The following is a 21,179-nucleotide window of genomic DNA, read 5'->3' on the forward strand; positions in this document are numbered from 1 at the left end:
ATTTGTCTAGGCTCTAGATAGAATGACTGAGCGATGAATGCGTAGAAAAAAAAAACAAGAACACGCACACACGTCAATAGTTTGACGTTTAGTGAGTGTAGCGTAGCTGTCACGCACACCAATATACAGTTAACTTTTTTTGTTTTAGTTCTTTGTAGTCCGATACTTTATCGTAATGAATAATAAAATGCAATAAAAATAATAAATTGAATTATCTAAGCTGCTTCTGCCAAAATGATAGTGTTTTGTTTATTATAATTGCAAGTGTTTTTATTTGTGTCGACACAAACAAACAGATAATTTCGCCAGTGTCACGTTTGAATTGCAAGCGTTTTATTTTTCATTTCACTCGTATTTTTTTTTTATCTGTGAATCATATTTTGCAAATTCTTAAGCCAGTTTCACACAACCGATTGAGTTGTAATATACATACGGTGTTATTAACAATAAATATTATAAAATTAGAGTGTCTGTTTGTAATATAAAAATTACTGCTTTTTACTTAATGTATACACGGCACATTTTCCAAAAAGACCAGTATTACAATTTTTGTCTGGCTTCTCTTTGGAACGGCTGTGCCGAATTTGACACGACTTTTACTGGCGAAAAGTTGATTTAATATAAGGTAAGTAAGGAGTAACATAGACTACAACGAGCACTTTTTTCTAAAATACACACGAAGTTGCGGGCACAGCTAGCTTAATAAATATAATTGTTTTGTTGATATTTGGAACATGAACTTAATACGGCGAGTAATTCAATGATATATGAAGCATGGCGCCAATGTTTTATCAGCTAGATGTCCTCTACGTCCAAAAACCTTGTAATGGGTCATATTCATTAAAACACAATTTATTAAGGTACAGAAATAAACTTATTACACAATTAACGAAGGTACACTTAGATATTGGAGACCCAGCCTCAAGTAAACAGGAATATCAAATAATTAATAATATTTAATATAGTTTACAATATTTATTTTTACAGTTTTCGTTAGAATCATCCATTATCTTCCGTATTCAAACCTAGATTTACAATACCCATGTCAAATTAGCCGAGATCGCCTAGTGGTTAGAAGTGTTCGAACGCGTGCATGTTATCCGATGATTGCTCGATCAAACCCAGGCACCAATGAATATTCATGTGCTTAATTTGTGTTAACAATTCATCTCATGCTCGGTGTTTTATTAAAACATCGTGAGGCAACCTGTAGGCTGCATGTGTCAAATTTCATAGAAATTCTGCGACATGTGTATTCCATAAACCCGCATTGGGACACCGTGGTGGAATATGCTCCTAACCTTCTCCTCAAAGGGAGAGGCGGCCTTAGAGGAACCCAACAGTGGGACAATTACAAGCTGTTGTTGTTGTTGATGTCAAATTCAATAATATTATTTTTCTACTTTTATTCATAAAATTTCTTTTAAAAAACTTTTTCCTCATCCTAATTATGCCACTCTAGTACCCTTAGTGTAAATCGCTGGGTGGTCTAGAGGTAGTCACTGAAATTAGCCGCTTGGCCCGAAATAGCTCGACACCATCTAAAAACACTTAGTGGTCTTGGTAGATTGGTCGTCCCTTCGACACATCTTTGCGTACATACCTTTGAGACGAGCCCTTTGGCCCAAATTAGTAGACATCTAACATTGTTATTTGCAACAAAGTAATTAATGATTTATTTAATGATTGTATTATTCCCAGCTGTCCATGTGCATGTATGAATGGCAGCCGCATTAATGATAAAGTGTCAACGACCGCAGATATTCATGTAATTTTTTTACCGTATCTGTGTCATTGTTGCTAAGCTTTGTTTAATAATATATTAAAAATAACCGTGATGGCGTTGTGGTGCGTTTTAATCGATGATTGCGGGTTCAAACCCAGACAAGCACCACTGAATTTTCGTCTACTTTTTATGTTTATCTCATCTCGAACTCGTTGTTGACGAAAAGTATATCTCTAATTGCAAAGAATTGCAAAAGGCATATTTCCTATGGTTTTATGGTATACATTTTATGGGCTTGCTGTCAATATAATTATCCCATATAATTAATCGCTCTACTAAGGAACACTGTATAGCAAGGGTGAACAGCCTAAATAATAAAAAAATTATTCCCGGTAAAGAGGTAACCTTCCAAGTCTGTATCCAGAATTGCTCGAGACTCGCTAACTCAATAGTTTAAAAAATATTGAGCCTTTTACATTATAACATCTTTTTGTCCTTGTCGTACACACGAGTAGCGGTTAGCAAAAGCGAGACAGACATTAATGGATTTAATTAATTATTAATGACATTGAGTTCAATTCCGGCATTTTAAAGGGCATTTGGAATGTGGAATGGTATTGTATTTTGAACTTTAATGTGATGGCTTAAAATTCAAAATTGTGTAATCTTTGAAATTTCCATTGACCTTTGGAAGTGACCTAGCCCGAGTATGGTTCACCTTCATTGGTTCGTTTTATACTATACGCGGCGCCAGGCGATGTTCATGCTATATTTAGACATTTAAGTATACTCGGTATAAGAAAAGGTTCGTCATCATAAGATCTATTTTCGTGTGCTCAGTACGAGCGATAATCTGCTTTAGCCATCGAGAATAAATGACACTGACAGACATATTTTGACAATTCAGTAGAAGATATCGCACCTAATTTGAATTTGTTATGACTAATCGCGCCACTAAAAAGGTTTCACGGTTTCATATAAAACTAGACGTAGTCCAAAGATGTTACACAAATTTGAACCAAGTTATCATACTATGTAAGTTTAATTTGATATGCAGCTGTCAGTTTAGTGCTTTAGTTTCAAAACGTACTAAGAGTTTACGACTTGATTAATTAATAAATTTGAAAACTGACGAAGATTTTCATTATTCTGACTGTAAATTCCCAATAATATAGATCTCGATCTCAAGATACCAGGAGGAAAGGTAAACTAGCACCCAGCTTCCGACTTCGTAAAGTCAATGTAACCTGCCTGGACAGTTTTCGTTTCTATAACAAGATTAAACTATTTTAAACATTTTTTTGTGTAATCACGTGAACCAATATTAATAAGTAATGCAAGATGAAAGAGCGACATCTAGGTTGTTGATTTCTCGCTACGATCGTATAAATTTATTTGTACTTTGTTGACATACCTACTCTGTAATTAAAAGGGTGGAAAAGAGTACTTTTATGATTTTGTTTATACAAAACTTGTAGAAAACATTAGGTATGAAAACGTACGAATTTTTCAATAGTATTAAACTCAAACTCCTTTATTCACTGTGAAAGCACACTTAATTTTTGAAATCAAAAAATCAAAATCAAAACTTTATTCAAGTGGGCATTTACAAGCACTTTTGAATCGTTAATAAAAAATTAAGTGAAGTATCGGTTCGGATAGTAGATTCCACCGAGAAAAACCGGCAAGAAACTCAGTAGTTACTCTTTTAAAACATTTAAAAAATACAATCATATTAATTAAATACAATTATATAAGTATGTAATGTATCCTACCATCAAATTAAACATTTTATTAGACACTACTTAACCACTAACATTTGGCTAAGAAAAGTAGCGTGAGGGATGGTAAGTATTACTTATCATTCAGGTAAGAACACACTATGTGTGAAATAAAAAAAATCCTATATACACCATGCTTAACGGTTTGGGGTACTGCATAATTATGTATGTATATATTTAATTGAATAATCACAAAAATCGATCTATAAGTCTCTGAAAATAATAATATATGTACATATGTAGTGTATATAGAGTATTTTTTTTAAAGTCGGTCAACTCAAATTATACTTATTGCGTATTTTCAACACGTAACCGGTAAACACCGGTTCGAACCGCTTGAAACCGCCTCGGCTAAGGAACTAAATTGACATCAATTATGGTATTATTGTATGATCTGTTGTTAACAATAAATAGTCCATGTGGGTGTGATTTACGCTTAGTGATGCGACACCACGATATACAAAAATCGATAAAAAATATTTCTTATTTTTTATGTACTTAGTGAAAAGTTATATCCTAAAACAATTTAAGTTTTGTAAGCCACTTATAAGAACTTCCCAATTTGCACAGGGTATATTTTGCGCAGATGCTTAAACACAGAATATATTACATATATTATGGAAGTCGTACCGGGAAGTTTACATACAAAAATGAAAGGTCATTTCGTACTGGGGATTAGTTGTATCTATTTAAATTAAAACCAATGTACGTTAGCTTGTCCTCTATACATTTCGAAACTACTCGTCAGATCTTGAGTCGAGATACATCACAGTTTGATGAAGAGATGGTTCAGAGGGAGAACGCGTGAATTTTAACCGATATTTGCGGTCCAAGCACCACTGAATCATTTGCTTTATTTGTGTTTATAAATTGTCTTTTATTCGTTGAAGGAAAACATGCTGAGAAAACCTGCATGTGTCTAATTATAATGATATTTTGCATACAGTATGCTCAAAAGCCTTCTCAAAAGGAGAAGTCTTAGCAGTGAGGCATTACAGAATTGTTACCACTGATGTATCTTTGATAAGTTTTTCTGCATTCCCGTAAATGTAAAACCAGAATTCGATCATTGTATGTTCTTTATTAATTTTAAATGTTATGTCGATCTTTATTCTAGCCAAAGCCGGGGCGTGGAGCTAGTCATACAAAAAAAACAGTTACCTGCCAGTGCAAGTTCCATCAAAATCGGTCCAGCCGTTCCAGAGATTAGCCGGAACAAACAGATAGACAGACAGACAAAAATTGTAAAAAATGTTATTTTGGTATATTCACGGTGTAAATACATATGTTGTCTTAAATTTTCGCGATTATTACACATTTAAATAAAACTAGTTATAACGGATTTGAATCGCGTATATTAATTATTTTTGACATCCCGACGTTTCGAGCACTTTACAGCGATCGTGGTCACGGGTAAATACATATGCATTGAGTAATAAAGGGCTATTTTAATATTACAAACAGACACTCCAATTTTATTATATGTATAGATATAGATATGTATATGGTAATGATGGTTATTAAATATATCAGAGTCTTAGGCCAAGTGTGAGAGAGAATCTGGAAATTGACAAAGTATAGAGAGACCGAGTTACAATCGCAAATTTAATTTTGTAATGACCGCCCCCACCCCATAAAATAATATATGTTTATCGATATAAAAGATTTATTTCTCATTACATTACAAAATCTCACGACGAATCGATTGTCACACCGACTACCCAATACCCGCCAGTTTGAAGAGCGCGCTGTTGCCCATTTTTTAAATCGTATATCAAAGTTAGTGAGGCAAGGAATCAAATTTAAATTGATCACGCTTAGAGAGCAAACAGATCTATGTAGAATACTAGTAGTCGCCCGCGGTTTCGGTTAAGTTTTAGGGTACTGGCTGTGTAAACTTAACAAAACATATCCAAAATAAAACTCCGTAATGTATCACGTTCACTTTCGTTATTTCTCTTGACTTTACATTTTTTTCTTCTTCTCACTTCATTTGTTTTTCCTTCAAAGCTCAAAACCGATTGAATCAAATCACCGTATCCACATATTTTTGTTGCCATCTACAAAATATATTTATCGACAGTCAATAATGTTATTTTTTTAATAAAAATTAAATTGAATAATAATAATGAATATTTGAGCTGAGGTGGCCCAGTGGTTAGAACGCGTGCATCTTAAGCGATGGTTGCGGGTTTAAACCCAGACAAGCACCACTATATACATATATGTGCTTAATTTGTAATTATAATTCATCTCGTGCTCGGCGGTGAAGAAAAACATCGTGAGGAAACCTGCATGTGTCTAATTTCATCGAAATTCTGCCACATGTGCATTCCATTAACGCGCATTGGAACAGCGTGGTGGAATATATTCCAAACCTTCTCCTCAAAGGGAAAGGAGGCCTTTAGCCCAGCAGTGAGAATTTACAGGCTGTTGTTGTTGTTGTTTTTATTCCCATTCAGAACTTCATTTAAAAATGAATAATATGATGTTTTCCCGCGTAAATAAAAAAAGTAACCAATTTAATGTAAATAGCAGATTATGAAAATTATTTATTATATTTAAACCTCAGGATTACAAGTTTTGTAAAAAAATATGTGTACTGGTTTACTTATTAAGAGTATTGAACCGGTGTCAATAGGTCACGTTGATTCTTTTTTTAAGGTATAGGTTGGCGGACGAGCTTATGGGCCACCTGATGGTAAGTGGTCACCATAACCCATAGACAATGACGCTGTAAGAAATATTAACTATTCTTTACATCGTCAATGTGTCACCAACATTGGTAACTAAGATGCTATGTCCCTTGTGCCTGTTGTTACACTGCTCGCTCACCCAATACTGCGTAGTGTTGTCTAGCGGTAGAATATCTGATGACTGGGTGGTACCTACCCAGGCGGGCTTGCACAAAGCCCTACCACCAAGAAAGATTCTAACGAAAGGTTGAAACAACTTTGTCTAGGCTCAACTTTCTACTTAATACTGTGTGTAGGCAGAGGATAGGATGGTCGAAAGAGGTCCCGAGAGGTCTAAGGTGGTCTTGTGAAATAACAATACATGTTTCCACATTAAAATAAAATGTATTTCATTAATAAAATATAATTTCACTGTTAAGTGAATGTCATAAAAATAAATATATCAGATATACAACATTCAAAGACAAAATAATATTTATGATACAATATCGTTTTCTATGATAAAATTTAGACCTTAAAATGTTATATATACAACTTAGTTCTTATGATATAGTAAAGGATTACGATAAAATGCTGTTTCTTTATACCTCAGTGTGACAACGAATGTGTGTCAAAGATGGCCGACGTGTAAAATATGTCAAATTCTTTTTTTTAAATTGATGACGAGAGACCAATGTCAAAAATTTTGAGTGACATTTCTGTCAAAAACAAAGTTTATATAACATTGCGTGTTTTCAGTAGCGCAAATATCGTATCTTATTCCATAACATAATTAAAACAAAACAAAGCATATATACATTACGTATTAGATATATCTATATATGTTTTTACTTTTCGTGAAATAATTGCAACAAATTATATATAATTATAACAATTAATTATAATTTCATACAAACATTATGCGTGCGCCACACATGTAAAATTAGCTAAGAAAAAGTAACTTGCACTAGCCATTTCTTTATTTACGAACAAACGAGCATTTGCATAACTTGATGTTAAGTTTTAATCACCGCCCATAGACATTTACAGAGAGAGGAAAACTGCCAATGCTTTGTCAGCGTATATAGTATCTGCTTATCCGCTTGCAAAGAGTATCTTACTGAACGTACCATTTAGTATACGTAGTGGTCCAATGCAAGAATATCCACTAACACTGAGCTGTCATGTTCGTCGTTGGACGACTGACATATCTTGTATATGCTATCGTGACTATTAAGACCATTTATAATCTATATTTTTAGTCAAAGTAAGGCCCATTACACAATGAAAAAAAGTAAGGTATGAGAGATAAGGAATAAGGAACTAGAAATAAGAAATAGAGTCTAGTGATGGCAGCACTGTTAATCAATTCACAATTCAAAAATAAGGAGTAACAAACAAGAAATAAGCCTGACAGAAATCATAACTGGAAAAAAAATACTGTTTGAAAACGGCTAGGGATTCTGATATCGATTCTGTGGTGCCCGCTGAGACGACGGACAGGGTACCGCTGGTTTTTTTGTGGGTATTCCGGTGTTTTGTTCATGTTGGGCACCGGCGAATCCTACATACCACCCACTTACACGTGGAGGAAAAGCGTAGCGCGTTTTTCCAGCGAAAAATGGGGATTTGGGTTAAATTGACGCCGTAACGCGTTACGTAACGAATGGGTGTTTAAGAAGTTATCACTTCAAAACTAATCTAAAAGTGTCATTAGTCAAAATAATTTTGATTGGCAATTACTTAATTGTTTGGTCCAAGGTTGGTGTTGGATTGGCGTTGGTAATATTTCTTACTGCGCCAATGTATATACATAGGTGGTGATTTGGTATCGCTCGCTCGTTTACACATTTAAGAAATCTTCTCAAATAATGTGTTATATCGTTATTATTACATTGAAGAATTAAATACTATTGCGAAATTATTAGTTTTCTAACAATTATATTAATAAACTAAAATACATGCAATTTATTTTAATTATTAATAAAAAAAATCTATACTATTTTAATTTACAAACTTTGCTTTATAAAAGTAATACTATTGTCTGCGTACAGTAGTTCTATATTTCTATACTAATTAAATAAATTATGCTATAACTTTATCAGAATAAATAAATTAAATATTTATATTTTATTTCAAGTACAATATGAAAATGATATCAAGCGTAAAATTCCTATTTTGAGTGTATAGTAAAATATTTGACTATAAATTATTTAAAATTTGTCGACACAGCTGAAATTAATCAAATTATTGTATAATACGAGCCGTAACATTGCATGTCACTGTAAAAAGGGATTTGAATACGTCGTAATTTAATTATATACTACTTATTGCCCGCAGATTTGCTTGCATTTTAGGGGTTGCTTGTCAGTAATATCTGACGACTTAATAAATAATAAGTTATAGAAAAATAGCATATAGAACATAATATCTTATCATTCATGAAGGTCAAAGTTAGTTTCAGTCAAAGAAAACAACATCATATTAGTAGGTTCAGTGCTTTGACCTTTTGAAAAGAGATAGAGAAAGCAGATAAAAGAGGAGATTGCGAAATCACCGCTTGCACCCATAACGGGAACAGCTGAAGTGTTAAAGACAACTTGGAGGCTGTATCAGGTTGATGGAGTAAAGAACAATTCATATATCTTACAGTGCCAATGGTAATCTGATTGAAATTAGATAAAAGTTTCCAAGCAGAGCTGTGTCGTATCTATGAAGGCTATATATTTTCAATTACAATTCCCCTAATTATATATTAACATTAAACGTAAACTATGAATTTAAGCTGACCATAAAATTTAATACAATTTTAAACAATGATGCATATAATTCTATATATTTTCAAGGTAAAAACATAATAATAGTCTCATTTCGATATTAAACAATCTGCAAATACATTTAAATGTTAGGAAATTGAGATGTAAAACATGGAGTACCCTGACATAACATTTACACGATAAGGAGTAAACGTACAATCGCGCAAATTTGTGCGAGGTCGTTTGCGCAGTTAAGCGTAAGACTAAAATGTTTACTCGCGCATACAGTGAAGTATATTTTATATTCATGTATATTTTTAAATTTCTTATGGTTAAGTTCTCCTTGACGCTTAACTGCGCAAACTGGACCAAACAAATCATCACGTGTAGGCGCACCTTAAAGCATTATAAAAAAAGAGTTTTAGAACATTATTACGAAATATTACATCTACATTCAAAACGATAGTATAAAAACATGTACATTATATATATATTTTAAATTTACATTGTTATATAAATTCAACTTTCCATATACTCTTAAGAATGATAAATTTACTATGTTTACTATATCTATTCGAAGCTAGTAAGTACTATGAATAAAATGTTATTACTATTATTATTAAAAATCTCACTAGTGGCCTCGAAAATCGAGAATAAATATAGCTTTCACTTACTCTTTTCCATCTTTGGGGGGCAAACAAGATATCTCACTAAAAGAACGGTTTACTGTTGACAATATTATTATTAATTATTCCGATTTACTTAAAATAAGTTAAGTCAACCGCGCAAAAGAACTATAACGCGTGTGCTCGAGCAAACGCAACGCTATTCCATATCGATTACGACTGTAAAGAGTTCCGACGTATAACAATACAAGATCATACAGACGATTAAAAAGCTTGGTATTAATACTTGTTGACTTCCTGGCAGGATATATTACATGCATATATAATTGTAATTAACTAACATGACTGTTTTTTTAAATGTTGAAAAAGAGTAACTACTGAGTTTCTTGTCGGTTCTTCTCGGTAGAATCTACTTTCCGAACTGGTGGTAGCTCCAGTTAATACAAAAAAAGTTGTTGAATGACGATTCAAAAGCGCTCGTAAAAGCCTACTTGGATATAGTTTATTATGATTTTGATTGATTTTGGTTTAAACGTCTGTAATATATTTTTTGGAATGTTTTCGATTTACGATTTTATAAATTGGATTTGAAGTTTTAAGTTTTTTATATTTGATATCGAGACCATTAAACTTTCCTCGATAAATCATAATAATAATAAAATCGGATTAATGAATAATAATATCTTATTAGCTATTGCAAATTATTTTATTCATGAATAATAATATTTTATTTATTATTGCAAATAATTTGACCAACCGATACTCGGTTAATAAACTCTTAAATAAACAATCGAAATATTATAAATATTTATTTATATTTTATTTGATTGCAATAAAAATATATTTATTTTAAGTGGTTTTAAATTTACATATTTATTATTTATAAAATTGATCGTTTTTGAGTAAAAATATATCAGCTGTAATTATTTATTGATTTTTTTTAATGATATTTGGTTAAGTCTATGCGAAGGCAATTTGCCTTCGAGATGTTTATATTCGAGTTATTCTTGAAGATATGTTTTGAAATAGATTTGATGTATTCAGAACTTATTTTACGTTATAAAATTTTTACAAAAAACACTTTGTAAATGTATTACGTGTTGTATTTAGAGCTTTATTATCATCACTAAATTTACTAATCGTGTGTAAACTTCTATCGAAATGTTTAACTAGTTTTCATGTAAAAAAACTTTGTTGTATAAAAGTCGCCATTTTGTTTAAACTTCGCCACACAGATCTGTCTTCGCTGAGACCTCTGCTTTAATCTCTCGTTCCTTCTCATTATCATCTACCAAATCTTCTACATCATCCAAACTCGTCTGCCCTGTTTTATATTCAACCAGATTTTTAACCTCAACGATGTCTTTCGGACTCTTGATCTTATCCCCGTTCTCTTCCAAGCTCTCATCGATTATCTCCAGTCGAGATTTCGAGAAAAATCGATGCAACGATTCCAATTTATCCAATGCTCTCTCATTTCTCTCTGAGCTGGAACTAAGTGTCGTGTCTTCCGTCATGCAAGCCGAATCGATACGTTTCGAGTATTCGGATAACGATTCCGATATTTCCGTAGTCGATGTCGATTTATCGATTCTTATCACTTTCGGTTTTATTATCATACTCGGTGGGAGATCCGGTATGTTTCTCAGATCTACTAGACTTATTGATTTCATATTCGGACTTATATCGAATTCCCGACTGTATTCTTCAGTCGATGGTCCTGAGCTATCGTTATCTTCAAACGTATAGTTCTGAATTTTATGTTCTATGTATCTCAGTAATTCTTCTGCTGCTTCCCGTATTTCTGTCATCGTATCCCTTTCCACGCAGCGAGAAGATGGTTCCGGTTCATCCTCTTCAATGATGTCTGACAGTTCAACACTGAACGGCATCGGGGCGTATTGCAGTTGAGGTTTCGTGTAAGTATTAAAATTCTCTACGTCTTCTTGTTCGCTCATCGTATCGTCTTCAAATATCATATTCAATTCGCACACCCTCAATACCGCTTCTTCAAATATAGCTTCTAAATCTGACTTAATATAACTCAAATCTATAACTGTTTCTGAGATGCGTCGTTTATCACCTTCTTCTCCTCTGTCGATGACAGTGTCCTGAGTCTGTGTCAACGTTGAATCCGATTTCGTTTTGCTCATATCGCTGAATGTTTCCAATTTACTGATCGTCATATCTGATTTCGATTTCTCAGACAGGGACGGCGTTACTGATAACGACTTTGATTCCTTATCTTTGCCGTTGTAGCCTTCCATGTATTTCAAAAGCATCTCCACGAGCGTCTCGTTGTCGTCGTCTCCTGGCGTTTCGTCTATGTAAGTTAGGTTTTTGACATTTACATTCGATTCCGATAAGCTGATCCCTTTGGTGTTTATTTCGATTACCGGCTTTTCGAACTTCTTATCTTCCGTCAAGAGAAACTCCATTAATGTTATCTTTTTGTCATCTTTCTCGTCCTTCTCCACGCAGCCGGTTGAGGCTAAGAATTCAATCAAAGTTTCCATTTTCTGTTCTAATTCTGTATTTACAACCGCTGGTACGTATTTCTTTTCTTCCGGACTCGATTCGCTCTTGAAGCAGCTCCCGCCACTGCCCTTCCTATCTTCCTTCTGGCTTTTCACAATCGTGAAGAAGAAGTCTATGAGATTAGCGATTCGTCTCTCGGTACCGTCCTCGTCGTCTGAACTCAAGTCGGATTCCTCTTTGACCAGGGGACATTTTTTTTCTTCGAACTTTTTAGAAAATACTGTTTCTTGAACAACTTGGAACAGGTCCCTTGCGAGTCTCGCTGGTGATTTGGTATCGATGGGTTCGTATGTGCCGGGGGCTGATCGTCGTCTTTCTCTGTCGATGCGGAAGAAGTCCCAGAGTGATCCGAGTTCTGACGACAACGAGGCCCGATGGTTCGCCAGGCTCGTACCAAGCCGGCGGAATACCTAAACATAGGATAAAGTCCTTAAGCAAATAATAATCAAATACCAGAGTAATAGGACTACCAGAGACCTATTAGTACTTCTTAAACTTGACAGAAAGACTTTGAAAACTAAAACAAATAGTCATACTGTCAGTAACACTTTTAAGTCAGAATTATTCGACTTCAGTATTTAATATTAATAGCCTGTAAATTTCCCACTGCCGGTCTAAAGCCTTCTATTTCTTTGAGAAGAAGGTTGAGAGCATATTCCAGCATACTGCTTCAATGCAGGTTTAGTAGATTCACTTATGACAACCTGCACGCCTTACGATGTTTTCGTTTGCTCAAGATGAATTACAAACGCAAATAACGCATATATAAATTCGGTAGTGCATATCTGGATTTGAACCAGCAGTCATTGATTTAGAAGTACACGCCTAACCATTGGGAAATCTCGGCTTACTGCTTAATCGTGCCCAATTACTTCTTAAGGTTATTCAGATATGATGATGAGATGTCAATCAATACCATCTAACATGAGGTCTCACCTGCCACACTCAGGATCTCCACGCCCGCAGCTTCCGTAAAGATACTCTCTTGAAGCGCGCCATCTGAGCTGCCAGCGCCTCAGCGCCCAGCGAGCCTCCAGTCTCCCCCTCTGAGTGCACCTGAGCGAATGGGCACATTCAAATAAACACACACAAATTGTCATTTTGTTTTCTATATTTATAATATTAATATAGATTACAATAGAGCTCTATTTAAAGTAATATATTTATTCTATTTTATATTTAATTTTGAATGTGTTTATTCCATTATGTATGCTTTTTCGGCAGTGTATAAGACCAAATATTATCCCTGATTGGCTCTGGGTATCACGCACTTATGAGACACCTATCACCAAACAGAAATACTTAGTATTGGTATTTTAAGGATGAGTTAGGTTTTTCAGTCAGTTTTAGATATTTAATTCAATAAACTACTGAGTTTCTTTCCGGTTCTTCTCGATTTTTCTAGAATCTAAATTCCGAATCGATGGTACCTTCACTTAAATTTGATACTGATCTACAGGCAAAAGGCATTGACAATGTAAGGCATATATAGGCACCAATATCTGTGGGCGGTGGTGAGCCCTTACCATTAGCTGGCTCAATTTAGTGGGAGGTCTTATTTGTAGGTTATTAGCGAGTTATAATTACTGTTGTAAATAAGATTACATCAAAGTTACTTACATCCCTGGGACCTGTTCGTCTTTGAGAGTAGGAGCTGATATCTTTGTCGGAGTGACCTTTCGACCGGCCTATCCCTTTTCCTAAAGGTGAGGTTGAGACTCTTCTGAAATAAGAAAAACATGCCTAATAGTTGGAGTCCTATCGAGTTACAAGGATGTAATAGGGAGTTCTATGGGCACTCCGATCTGTGTTTGACCAGCACTGCTCAGGGGTAACCGCGATTGGTATATATTTATGTATAATTCATCTTCAAAATATGTATTTAATTAATTTGACAAAAATAGACACGATAAGTTTCTTTCGCCGGTTCTTCTTAGGTCTGAGTGTTTCCTTTTCCGAACCGGTGGTGTTTAATTTGATTAACAGTAAGTGTAATGCTTCTATATTGAATAAAGGAATTTGAGCGAGCGATATAACGCCGTCTTTTGCCACCAAGGCCCCTCTGCCGTTTCTATCTAATCCTTCGTGAGTATATGGTGCATATAGTATTATCTGCGTTGCTATATTAATAAGAAATATTACGTAACATATGTACGTAGTTATGTCAGGCTTCAGGATGATTTCTTTTCCTTTTTTGTCCCTTATTGGTTTTAATATTTTTGTTTTCAGTGAGTGTAGTGTTTTGTTTTCTTATTATTAAAATATATAATGTGTCACTTGTAGTGGTGTATCGCACTGTACAAGATTTTGATTCCAAAATTTACACATTAATTTAGAAATATGCGGATGGCGTTTCGAAAATCTAATAAATAAATATGGGACAACATCACATACATTACTCTGGTCCCAATGTGGCTAAAGCAGTTGTGTTAGGGAAAATCAGAAGTAACGATACCACAAACACCCAGACCCAAGGCAACATAGAAAACTAATGATAATCTACATCGACTCGGCCGGACGAGCCCGGTACTTTAGGAGTGGATTACCCAAGAAAACCGGTGTGCACACAACTCGACCACGGAGGTCGTTAAATTAAGTTTCTACTGATAGAGGGCCTGGCTTACCTGCAGTGCGTGGGGTCGCTGTACGCGGTCTGTACCGGCGTCTTGCCTTCCGTTACGTTATCACTTGATATGATGTTGCCGAGAGGAAAACCTGTCGTGCCTGTGAAAGGAGAGACATAATGTCATTAGAGTTACTACTGAGTTTCTTGGTCAGTTCTTTTCGGTATAATCTACTTTCCAAGTCGGTGGAAGATTCACTTAAAATAGTTTGACAAAAGTGAGGGTAAAAGCCTACTTGAATAAAGTAAATTTTGATTTCTGAGTTTCTTTAGGCCACGGCCTTAGATCAGATTGCTAGAATGAATGTTGGTGAATACTAAAGTGTCAGTTTTTGAGACCAAGAAACATGTCTCTGACCCAAAACCACGAGTCACTAATTTATCATTCAATACTTTCAAATCTTTCCGGTCTGCACACTATCGTGTATCACATAGAGTCACTTAGAGTCCTATAGAGTCAAGATGGCCCAGTGTTTAGAACGCGTACCTCTTAACGGATTATGCGAATTCAAACCCAGGCAAGCACCACTGAATTTTCATGTGCTTTAATTGTGTTTAAAATAACATCGTGAGGAAACCTGCATGTGTCTCATTTCAAAGAAATTCTGTCACATGTGAATCCGTCAGCGTATTGGAGCAGCGTGGTGGAATATACTCCTCAAAGGTAGAGGAAGCCTATATACCTTATGTGGTAAGCTGGTCTCTCTTGAAATTGACCAGCGTAGAAATAAGGATGAAGAGGCCACACTCCTCGTGGGTTAAACGCTCCAACTTAACTCTTGAGGGTCGTCATAAAACATTCCCATATTAAAACTAATAGAGAAACTCTTCACCTTTTCATATTATAATAGGTAATCTATTTTATCAACATGTAACTAGATTTTGAATGACTTGTATGAAAAGGTTGAAGTGATTTCAAGTGCAGTGAAATTAAGGTTAAGCGTTATTGATAACTGAAGTAATACATTGTTAAATATTGATCTATTAAAGGTGAAGAAAGTTTACATATAAACTAGCAACCCGCCCGGCTTCGCTTGGGTGCAATGATGATACTGAATATACTACAGAATGTCTTATAACGTTCATTGCTTGTCAGTTATTAGACAATATAATCTGCTACGTCTTACAACATCAAATCAAATCAAAATATACTTTATTGAAGTAGGCGTTAAATACTTGTGAATCGTCATATTAAGTAAAACTACCACCGCTTCGGAATGTAGATTCTACCGAGAAGAACCGGCAAGAGATGCAGTAGTTACTCTTTTTCAACATTTAAAAATTCAGTCTAGTTAGTGAAATACAATTTACATATGTATGTATAATATATCCTGCTTAGAAGTTAACAGGTATTATTCCAAGCTTTTTATAGTTTGTATAATCATGTATTGAATAATATGCCTTCTTTAACAACGTATTTTTTACAAATTATTTAAATTTATGAATCGGCTAAATTCTTTCAATTTGAAAACTAAAATTAATTGTGTTTCTTTACGATATTCTCTTGCATCAACCTATCTTTTGAAAAAAACTGCATCATAATTCGCTGCGTAGTTTCAAAGATGTAAGCATACATAGCGACAGACAGTGGTAAGCGACTTTGTTTTATATTAATGATACATAAATACTCGCTATCTTAACAATATAGCTTCAGTAAATATCGTTATCGCGTGCAATGCTAAAAATGCGAGAAATATTTACCTTTAAATCGTCATTTAGATTATTTCGCGATAATGAATCAAACCGGTCATTATTAGAGGTAATAAGTACTGTAGTTCCCAGAAACTTTAAGTTGTATTTTGTTTGGATATACCTCTTACTCATCATTTTTTCTTTGTTTTTATCAATTACTACAAGTATTTAAAACGAGATATTTACAACGTTTTTTATCTTTATTTGGTGGAGCTCAATATTTGGACATTATCTACGAATGTCTTGTTCACGAGTCAATCAAAATATACTTTTTTCGAGTAGGCTTTTACAAGCACTTTTGAATTATCAATAACAACAAAAACTTGTACACTGCTGAGTTAAGGCATGTTTGTCTGGTCTTGTATTTCAGGTTGAAAGCGAGTAAGTAATGCTAATGGGTAATCACCACCACGGTGATTCCACAGTGGTCAAAGTCACACCCCAGGCAAATCATTTGTTTATCCGTTTACCAATTTTGTTAAAAAGACCCAATATTTTAAACAGTAACTTCGGTTAAGCTGAACATTCTCTAACTGGGCCATATAATACAAAAATTTACTACAAATACTATTTTCGTACCTGTACGATATTCAAATAAAATCAAATCAAAATATCTTTATTTGGATACACACACACCTTATGCAAACAATATAAAATAAATATATAAAAGGAACGTATAAGAATAAAGAATACAAACTAAAATAAAGATGAAAATTAAACAAAACAATGCGTGATGTCCAAATCGGTAAGCCACTCAGCATATATGTTGAAAATCATTGTTGTGATGAGTTTCAACGTTGGTATTCTGTGGCCGCCAATAACTACGTACGTCACGTCGTAGGAAGTGAACTACGAGTATGTGATATATAAGTTCACAATACATACATAAATATAAGTATAAGAATATATAATAATATAATTTAACAAAGAAGGAAAAACAAAAATTATATACGATATTCATGGTGTTCTGACAAATAAAATGAATCAGGGGATGGAATACGAGAATTTTATCTGAAGGTTAGCTTTAATTCAGACAAATATCTCGAGAAAAGACGTCACATTAGAAGAAAACCTTCCTATGTTGAAAGGATTTGACGACATTTCGCAGCGCGTGGAGAAAACTTTTCAACACGAAGGCTTTAGCCTTCGTGTTGAAAAGTTTCTTCGCCCTTTTTAGGAGTTTTATGGACTGCTGCTGATGTTATTGTGTGACTCACCAGCGATAGCGCCCCTGGTCATGCTCAACCCGCGCTGTATCCTCGCGATGCACGCTCGGTGCCGCGGCAGCGGCGCTGTGCTGCCTCTCTCTTGTAAAACGAATCTGCCAAGTGTTTTCCAACTTGCCTGTGAATTAATTACACTTTGATAAAACAATGAATTATATTATTTACATCAGAAAGCCTTATTGCTATTGCACACTATAATGCAACTCATGTCAAATTTGATTCAGTTCCGTTTTGACGTGAGCTAGTAACAAATGGCCCCAAACTTTTGTATTTATAATATATGTAAGATTATTTTTGGTATATAAAGGCAAGTTCATCAGAGTATGCGACAAACCTGAGCAGCGTAAACCACTTCATCATCAGCAAGGGCTCGTTGCTGAGGACCGGTACCAGCTCTGCCCCCCCATTCCAACTCCTCGACTAACACAAACCTGCAAATATATTCCATAAATGTAAAGGAAACACCTACAAAATAAAACAATTTTATCAATTTTAAACTAATTATTTCTTATAATTAATAGTTATTGTGGCTTTGTTAATATTAGTTAAATATTTATGCTGCGTTTTTTAATAATTGTAACAACCTCCTCTCCCCCTGAGGAGAATGTATGAGCATATTTTACTTCGCTGCTCCAATGCGTTTAGTAGATACACATGTGACAGAAATTTGCTAAATAAGTTACAATCGAGTTTCCTCGCGATGTTTTCCTTCATATTTTAGCCGGAGAAAGACCACAGTGGCGTGCACTTGGAGAGGCCTATGTCCAGCAGTGGACGGGTACGGGCTGATGATGATGATGATGATGTTTTCCTTCAAGGCAAAGATGAATAATAAACATAAATTAAGCACGTGACAATTCAGTGATACTTGCTGGGGTTTGAACCCGCAATCATCGGTTAAGACGCGCTCTCACCACTGGGCCATATGTCTAACATATAATAGTGGTATAATAGGGATTGTTTTTACCGTTTTGGGTTGTCGTGACACCTCGCCTTGGTCAGAGCTTGGTACACCACGTAGGATGCTGTGGCCGTCAGAGGTACCTGTAAATAATGGCAAGGTAAATTTACTTCTCCTGTGTCATAATTGTTTCTGTACCTGAGTTTACCACAAAATTTCTCCTAACTACTGGATTGATTTGAACATTTTTTTTGTCTTTATTTGGAGCTGGTAGACAAATCTGTGATCGGGTTTCAGCATACTATGTAGGTTGGGTTATGTTTTAAAACTACGCTAAGTAAGTAATTTCTAAGCTGTTGCACGACGAATTAATATAAGCTGCCAAACCTTCATAATAGCGTAGGGTATTTCGTGGCAGACATTGTGGACGCAGACCAGGAAGCTGTCTGGTGGCTTCCTGGTCTCCTCTTGGGTGCTGCTCTCGTCGTCTGAGGGTATCGTGTGATCCTTCACCCTGTCCGTCGTCGAAGCTGATCTGTGAAAGAGAATAAATTGAGCCAACCCTATAAATATCGAAGATGGTAAAATCAAAAATTAAATTAAAATTCACTTTATTCAAGTAGGCTTTTATAAGAACATTTGAATCGCCATTTAAGTGAAGCTTCCATCAGGTTGGAAAGTAGATTCTACCGAGAAGAACCGCAAGAAAAGCAATAATCATCTTCTTCATTTCTTAAAAATACAGTTACGTTAGTTAAGTACAATTATATATGAATGTATATATCCTGCCTGGATTTCACTAAGTATTAACTTCACGCTTTATGACTGCATCTAAGAAGAATCGGCAAGAAACTCAGAAGTTGCTCTTTTTCAATTTTTAAAAATATAGTTATATAGTTTAGTACAATTATATATGAATGTATATATCCTACCTGGAATTCAACAAGTATTAACTTCACGCTTTATGACTACATGAGCGCTGTGGCGTACCTGATGCTGGTGAGCCAGGCCCTGCTGCTGGGGTCGTCGCCCACGCGCTTGAGCAGCAGGCGCGCGGCGGGGCGCTGCGTGGCGGCGCGCAGCACGCGCTCGTGCGGCGCCAGCACGCGCTGCGTGGGCGCGCGCGACGGCACCTCCTCCACCAGCACGTAGCTGCCGCGCGCCGAGCGGCACACGCCCGCCTTCGACAGGCACTGCGCTATCGCCTGCCCACACAACACACACAACTGCTACACACAACTGTTGCCATTTACTGTTCAGAATCTGCCTCTTTGTATCCCACTATTGGGCACTAACATCCTCTTCGGTTGAAGAGTACATTTGGAAACAGAACATTCTATAACACTACTCAGCATATGCTACTCTTGAAATATACAACCTTATACCATTTTTAAATATAAATTCCATATATAGGTATACCTCACGATGTTTTCTTTCAACGTATAGTATACTTAAAAACTCTATTTGGTGATTGTGCTGATTTCAATCTTAATATTCGGTTATGATCTTCATAAGTTCATTTGTTTTTGCTCTTATTTTGCATTTTTAATAGCTTAAATTTTGATAGACCAGTCTTCCAGAAACGCTAAGTCATCACTTGAATGATATAGTGGTGTAGTTATAGACAGACCTGACGTTTGATTTGCATTAAATATAATTCTGGAGAGGGTTTGGTAAGGTTGATATTCCTCATGGATGACAGATAATTATGCGCTTAAAAAATATTTACTTTACAAAATGGAACCACAACGAAAACTATACTATGTATTATTATGGGGGACCTATTTAGAGGAAATTAATTATTGTTTTAAATGAAACATGGTTTTGTTTCAAATAGTGTAAGCATTGTACCTCGTTGGTGGTGGTGTCGTGCGTCACTTTGAGTATGGAGTAGGGCTCGTGCAGTACCACGGCGTGGACCACCAGGAAGTGTATCTTCCTGCGCTGCGTGGGGGAAGTCGGCTCGGCGTCCGCGCGGCAGCTCTCGCCCGCCTGCTCCTCCGCGCAGCGAGAGAATATCAGCAGCGACGCCATGTTTAATGGCTGGTTTGTTGGGGATCTATGTGGAAGAAACAATACTGTATCCAGGTGAAAACTGGCACCAGAATAACTCTTGCTCGAATTTTAAGTAACATCAAAAATGGTAACAATTTGTAAATGTACCATTTCCAGAATAAGGATTCACGTTTGGACGAAAATGTTTAAGAGTTAATACCACCGAGTTACTATATATGTTGGTAACAATATATGTTGGTAGGCATTGGGCTGGCTTTTATTCGTAATCCCATACTTTTACCGACCGCGGGCTAATTTATAAACAATAACAGATAAAATATACAAGGGTAAATTTACAACTGAGCCTTTAGTTAAGTTGGTGCAAGTCCGTCTCTGTCGGTAACACTCATTTATCAAATATTCTACCGCGAAACAGCAGTACTCAGTATTTTATGTTTCGTCTTGAAGTGTGAGTGAGCCAGGAGAACAAGGGACATAACATCTTAGTTGGTGTTGTTTAGATTAGTTATATTAGCGCTATTGTCTATGGGCGGTGGTAACCAGGCCCATAGAAAAGGCAGACAATAGGATAAATCAATTTACCTTAACCGCACATGTCGATACCCCGGGCGTAGACAGA

The 21,179-nt window shown here is 35.5% G+C and overlaps 2 protein-coding genes across 2 annotated transcripts; both read right to left on the reverse strand.

The window, feature by feature from the left end:
• Positions 1 to 10,557: 10,557 nt before the first annotated feature.
• LOC124541626 lies at positions 10,558 to 13,152 on the reverse strand. Its single transcript, XM_047119550.1, has 2 exons — positions 13,039 to 13,152; positions 10,558 to 12,512 (listed from the first exon to the last, which is right to left on the reverse strand). Exon 2 carries the CDS (start codon positions 12,078 to 12,080, stop codon positions 10,782 to 10,784), a length of 1,299 nt encoding a protein of 432 aa, XP_046975506.1. The 5' UTR covers positions 12,081 to 12,512; positions 13,039 to 13,152; the 3' UTR covers positions 10,558 to 10,781.
• Positions 12,089 to 20,592, reverse strand: LOC124541524. Its single transcript, XM_047119439.1, has 11 exons — positions 20,396 to 20,592; positions 19,535 to 19,749; positions 18,932 to 19,079; positions 18,611 to 18,687; positions 17,978 to 18,074; positions 17,635 to 17,761; positions 14,727 to 14,826; positions 13,723 to 13,825; positions 13,084 to 13,158; positions 12,198 to 12,512; positions 12,089 to 12,094 (listed from the first exon to the last, which is right to left on the reverse strand). Exons 1-11 carry the CDS (start codon positions 20,576 to 20,578, stop codon positions 12,089 to 12,091), a joined length of 1,446 nt encoding a protein of 481 aa, XP_046975395.1. The 5' UTR covers positions 20,579 to 20,592.
• Positions 20,593 to 21,179: the final 587 nt, after the last annotated feature.

This window comes from Vanessa cardui, chromosome 28 (genome assembly GCF_905220365.1).
Source record: "Vanessa cardui chromosome 28, ilVanCard2.1, whole genome shotgun sequence".
Lineage (NCBI taxonomy): Eukaryota > Metazoa > Arthropoda > Insecta > Lepidoptera > Nymphalidae > Vanessa > Vanessa cardui.

What these genes read in the sequence shown, in the direction of transcription:
- LOC124541524 (XM_047119439.1), bottom strand. Translation starts at nt 20,578, where the DNA reads ATGGCGTCGCTGCTGATATTCTCTCGCTGCGCGGAGGAGCAGGCGGGC. An exon ending in GCCTGGCTCACCAGCATCAG is followed by an intron (nt 19,080 to 19,534) that starts GTACGCCACAGC and finishes TCTCTTTCACAG; the next exon opens with ATCAGCTTCGACGACGGACA. An exon ending in GACCAGGGGCGCTATCGCTG is followed by an intron (nt 14,827 to 17,634) that starts GTGAGTCACACA and finishes CTCCTTTCACAG; the next exon opens with GCACGACAGGTTTTCCTCTC.
- LOC124541626 (XM_047119550.1), bottom strand. Translation starts at nt 12,080, where the DNA reads ATGGAAACTTTGATTGAATTCTTAGCCTCAACCGGCTGCGTGGAGAAG.